At 51.0% G+C, this 6,000-nt stretch overlaps 1 protein-coding gene across 1 annotated transcript in view; it reads right to left on the bottom strand.

Annotated features, from left to right (window-relative positions):
- Positions 1-6,000, bottom strand: part of LOC145412416 (uncharacterized) — a 28,974-nt gene that overhangs the window by 8,711 nt on the left and 14,263 nt on the right. The window contains exons 5-6 of the mRNA XM_080282302.1: positions 5,857-5,950; positions 4,024-4,143 (exon numbers count right to left, since the gene is read on the bottom strand). Coding sequence (XP_080138428.1) covers positions 4,024-4,143; positions 5,857-5,950 — 214 coding nt within the window. The remainder of the gene's footprint in view (positions 1-4,023; positions 4,144-5,856; positions 5,951-6,000) is intronic.

Raw genomic sequence — 6,000 nt, 5'->3', positions numbered from 1 at the left:
ACGAATATACAGTGTATATATATATATATATATATATATATATATATATATATATATATATATATATATATATATATATATATATATATACATGCAGCTCCTAACGACGACTGTACTGTGAACGTTATGGAGGCATGGAGCGGGCCTCTTGGAAAAGAGATTATCTGGACTAACGGATCCGAAGTCAAACGAATATGGAACTGTCAAACTGCATCTGTCTTCAGGTTGTCCATCCTTCACCCACCATCCCAGCCATGTTTCGCACTAATACATGGTGTGGCAGGGATCTAGACGCAGGGATAGAAAAGCACAGGAGATAAAAGCAGAACCAGAAAAAAAGTATATCAAGTAATCTTCACATAATGAGGGACAGTAAAATCTAACCAGCCCTACGATTAAACTAACTGCTTGAAGTAAATGGATTAAAATTTGGCGATGCCAAAAATATATTATGAGAACAGTGACGAAATATCGTCACAATTTTCGTCAAGAAGGCAAGGAAGGGCAGCTCTATGAAGTTATGAGTTACATTATCACTCGTCAAGGTCAGGATGAAAGATATGAACACAAACGAGCCAATTTCGCGCTATCTTTCCGTTATCTTGGTTTCATTCTTCCTCATCATCGGCATCTTCGTCGGCGTACTCGTTCTCCCTCTTCTTTTTCTTCTTCCTCCTCTTGGTCTTTCTTTTCTTCTTCCCTTTCTGCTTCGGCGTGTCCACTTCCTCCACGTCGAGGCCGGATTCGTCGTCTTCCTTCTTCTCTTCCGTCTGTTTTGAGGAAAAATCATGTGAAAATATTAACAACGCTTTCAGCATGCTGACGTCTTCTTCACCATAGTCTTGCTACACCACACTCTCTTTTCCTCAGTTTTTGAGAGAATTTATAAAACAAAGGGGTTAAGTATAGTTTTCATCAGCCCTTTCACTACAACAGGTCTCCAACGAGCTGACTGACATCGCCTCGAGTTAGCAAAAGTAACGCACAAAAAGATGCCATCGCAATGAAAGAGTTCATCAAGCCATACATTCGCTTTAGTTTAGCTCGTTTAATTACTCAGATTAGTCATAAATTATCCCCTGTGCATAATTAGATCATTTCGATATTATATAGAAAGGGTCCTACTACTGTGAATAAGTTTGTCATCAGAGTACACTATTTTTCTGGTTTCCGCCAATTAACAGTGTACTGTTCCACTTACAATAATTTTAAGCATTTAAAAATATACTACGAATCAGATAATACATGAATATCGTGTCTCTCATTCTATATTTGTCTTCATATTAAAAAAAAAAAAACGTTATCTTGCCTTGTTTATCATTTATATTTACCCTCCCTTCCCCATCTCGCGCTGGGGTTGCATGTTGACATAACCCTTTCTCTTAGGCGCCTCTTTTAGTCCTCCTTTCTCGGTCACTCTACTTTCTCTTCGCCTCTCTCTCCCTCCCTCTCTCTCTCTCTCTCAGTCAGTCCATCTTCACTTAACCTTGTCTCCATAAATTAGCCCCCCCCCCTCTCTCATTCAGTTCATCTTTACTTAACCTTGACTCTATAAGTTAGCCTCTCTCTCTGTCTCTCTTTAAATATTAAAGAAAACTAGCTTGCAGCCTCTGCCTCTCTTCTTGTCTGCATAATCTTTTCCTACCTTACTGCCTATCCTTCCTCTTCAACCCTGCCTACCACCCTCCCTGTGCCTACCACTATCCCAGCCTACTATTATCCTTGTCTGCAACCCTCCCTGCCAACCACCCTCCCTGTTTACCCCTTCCCTGTCTACTGCACTACTCCCTACTCCATCCTTACCTTCCCTTCCCCTCCTACCCCCTCCCTGCCTACCATTCTCCCTGTTTATCCCCTCCATGCCTACCACCCTCTTTTCTCCCACCCTCCCTACCTACCACTCTCCCTCCCTACCTCTCTCTTCCTACCACCCTCCCTCCCTACCTCCCTCCTCCCTGCCTTTCACCCTTCCTGCCTGTCACCCTGCCTGTGTAGTACCCTCCCTGCCTGCCAACCTCCCTGCCTGCCAACCTCCCTGCCTACAACTCATCCTGCCCCCCACGCTCCCTATCTACTACTCCTCCCGCCTACCACCCTCCCTGACTACCACCCCTTCAGCCTACCACACTCCCCATGCACCTCCATCCCCCAGCCGTCCACTCACCCTGTCTCCATCCGGTAACATTTCCTTTCATTGTGTCTGCAGATTTCATGCACTCCCTCCCCCGTCTCTCCCTTCCCTTTTCCACCTTCATTTCTCCCGCCTCCCTTCGCTCCTTCCTACCGCTCCTATGACTTTCTCCCTCCCTATTTTCACCTTCATTTCCCTCTCCCTCTCTCTCCTTTTTTCAGCTTCATTTCTTTTTCACTCCCTCCCTCCACCCATAATTCATCTTGCATCCTTAACTCCCATATTCCACAACTATTTCTCCTTCCTTTCTCCCTTCCTCCTCTCTTCCTCCTTCTTTCCCTTTCTTCCTTCTGCCACCCTCATTTCTCCCTTTCTCCTTCATTCTTATTCCCCGTGTCTCCTTCCCTCTACGTTATTTCTCTCTTCTTCACTCCCTCTCTTCTTCCACCTTTATTCTCTCCCTCCTTCTTCATCTTCACCTCTCCTCTCCCTCCCTCTTCACCTTCACCTTTCCTCCCCCTCCCTCCTCACCCTCACCTCCTCTCTCCCTTCCTCCCTCCCCGTCTTCCTGCCTACCAGCTGCCTTTTCTCCACCCTACCTATCTTCCTTGCCTACCCGCCTATCTCACTTCCTCGCTGCCTACCTGTCTTCCCCCTGCCTACCTCTCCCCCTCCTTACCTACTTCTCCCCATCCCTGCCTACCTCTCCCCCTCCCTACATATCTCTCCCCATCCCTGCCTACCTCTCCTCCTCCCTACCTATCTTTCCCCCTCCCTTCCTAACTCTCCCCTCCCTTCCTACCTCTCCCCATTCCTGCCTACCTCTCCTCCTCCCTACCTACCTCTCCCCATCCCTGCCTACCTTTCCCCCTCCTTACCTACATCTCCCCATCCCTGCCTATCTCTCCCCTTCCCTTCCTGACTCTCGCCCACCTTTCTTACCTCTCCCCCTCCTCACCTGTCTCTTCCTCTCTCAACCTGCCTCTTCCTCTCCCTTCCTACCTCCCCCCTATCACACTTACCTCTTCCTCTCCCTTCCTACCTTCCCCCTATCCCACTTACCTCTTCCTCTCCCTTCCTACCTCCCCCCTATCCCACTTACCTCTTCCTCTCCCTTCCTACCTCCCCCCTATCCCACTTACCTCTTCCTCTCCCTTCCTACCTCCCCCCTATCCCACTTACCTCTTCCTCTCCCTTCCTACCTCCCCCCTATCACACTTACCTCTTCCTCTCCCTTCCTACCTCCCCCTATCCCACTTACCTCTTCCTCTCCCTTCCTACCTCCCCCCTATCCCACTTACCTCTTCCTCTCCCTTCCTACCTCCCCCCTATCCCACTTACCTCTTCCTCTCCCTTCCTACCTCCCCCCTATCCCACTTACCTCTTCCTCTCCCTTCCTACCTCCCCCCTATCCCACTTACCTCTTCCTCTCCCTCCTACATCTCCCCCTCCCTTCCTACCTCTCTCCCTCTCTATCCACCTCTTTTTTGCCTTCCCACTTTCTTCCCTCTCGCTTTCTTTTCCCCCGCCTTACTATATTCCTCCCTTCCTACGTCCTCTCTTCTTCCTTGCCTATTTGTTTTTCTCCTCATCTCCCTTCCCACCCCCCTGCCTAATTCCTACCTATCCACCTGTCTTCCCCTTCTCCCAGCTCGCGTTTTCTACCTGTATTCCTCCCTGTATCCCATCCTATCACCCTGCTTCATTACCTCGCCTTCCTAGACAACCTTGTCTGCCTTCTTGCCTCCCTCTTTATCTCCCTCCCTGCCTCATCCTACCTACCTGCGTGAAAGGGTAGTTGATACAGAGGTTGCACTCCATGTCTCACTTCCTTCACCTTGCCTCACCCCTGGCTCATCCTGCCTCATTCTGCTTTGCCTCCCCATACCTACCTGTATGCGGGTGTAGTTGATGTAAAGGTAGTCCTTACACTTGCCCTCACACAGCTCCTCCCCACACTCCCTACATGTGGGCAGTCGCACCTCTGGCAGGGAACCTCGACCCGGCACCACCTGAAGAGCAGAGGCCAGAAGTAGAATCAGGAGTAGAGGCAGGGGTAGAGGATAGGGACAAAAATTATATATGGGTAGGGGAACAGGTATGCGGAAATGGAAAGGGAAGAAGACGGCATGGGGGGCAGAAATGGAGAAATTAATATGGGATATGAATTGGAGAAGGGGAAGAGTATTGAGCAAGGGGCAGGACTGGGGGGAAGGGAAAGGCGATTGGGAAGGACAGAGAAAGGAGAAGGGGTAAGGGTAGTGGAACGAGGGCAGCGATAGAGGTGGTAGGGGGAAAAGGTGGTGGACGAGATAGGGACTGGGGAAGAATTAGAAACTGACGTGGTAGTGAAGAAGGGTAGAGGGATGGCTGGAGAAGGGGCTGGGGAGAGGAGAGGTAGAGGACAGAGGTCAAAGTCAGGGGTAAAAGAAGATGGGAGGGATAGGTGTAAGGAATGGGTAAACGTTAGGGATTGGCGTGGAAGGGGGTAAGGGTATGGAACGGAGGGAGAATTGAGAGGGCAGGGGTAGAAGGGGAAAGGGTACAGGCAGAGGAGAGAGAGAGAGAGAGAGAGAGGGGGGGGGTGAGGCCGGTGTGGGTGTGAGGAAGGCGTGGGTGTGGGGCAGGTGTGGGTGTGAGGAAGGAGTGGGTGTGGGGCATGTGTGGGCATGAGGAAGGCGTGGGTGTGGGGCAGGTGTGGGTGTGGGGCAGGAGTGGGTGTGAGGCAGGTGTGTGAGTGTGTGTGGTGGGGGCAGGTGTGAGCGTGGGGAAGGTGTGGTTGTGGGGCAGGTGTGTGTGTGGGGGGGGGGAAGTATGGGTATGGAGTAGGTGTGGGTGTGAGGCAGGTGAAGGTGTGCGGAAGGTGTGGTTGTGGAGCAGGTGTGGGTGTGAGGCAGGTGTGTGAGTGTGTGTGTGCGTGTGTGAGGCAGGTGTGAGTGTGGCGAAGGTGTACAGGTGTGGGTGTGGGGCAGAGTAGGTTGAGGCAGGCCAGGGCAATGTGGGACAAAGTGGGATAGCTCAAGGTGCAACATAGCGGGGTGGGGCAGAGAAGGGTGAGGTAGGACAGTGTCGGACAAGCCAACTGAGAAAACTAGGGTAAGGCAGGGCTAACATGAGTAGGGCGGGGTGAGGTACGGCAGGCCAGAACTGGGAAGGCAGAGGCAGGACAATGTAAGACAAAACAATGCAGAAAACAAGACTGAAACAGAGGAGAAGGAGGCACGATAGGCAAGAGCTGGACAAGATGAGGCAGGACAGGGCAGGATGATGTAGTGAAAGACAACTAAATAAGGCAGGGTGTGGCAGGCTGAGGAAGGGGCACCACAATCAGGTGAGGCTAGGTATGGCAGAGTGAGGCAAGGCATGGCAAGGTGAGGCAGGGTATGGCAAGGCTAAGTAGAGAAAAGCAGTCCGAGGCCGGATTTGGAGGGTGAGACAGGGTATGGCAGGGTAAGGCAAGATATGGCAGGATGATGTAGGGTATGGCAGGGTGAGGTAAAGTATGGCAGGGTAAGGCAGAGCAAAACAACCAAATGAGGGTGGCGGGTATGGTAGGGTGAGGCAGGGAATCTCAAAGTAAGGTCGGATATGGCAGGGTAAGTCAGGGTATAGCAGAGTGAGGCAGGGTATGACAGTCAGTCAGAGTAATGCAAAGTGAGGCAGGGTATGGAAGGATGAGGTACAGTATGGCTATGTGAGGCAGGGTAAGGCAAGGTAGTACCCACCTTTACCATTCTGCCCGTCCAGTCCTTGCCCTGTGCCACATTCTCGGCCTCCTCTCGCAGGCGCTGCAGCTGAAGTCGGCCCATCTCAACATACCTGTGAAACGTGTCCTGTGAGGTGAAAGGAGGAGGAACGGAGAAGTGGGG

This window comes from Coenobita brevimanus, chromosome 93 (assembly GCF_032717465.1).
Source record: "Coenobita brevimanus isolate Jiangsu-jjx chromosome 93, ASM3271746v2, whole genome shotgun sequence".
Classification (NCBI taxonomy): domain Eukaryota; kingdom Metazoa; phylum Arthropoda; class Malacostraca; order Decapoda; family Coenobitidae; genus Coenobita; species Coenobita brevimanus.
This window is presented reverse-complemented; position numbering and strand designations above follow the sequence as displayed.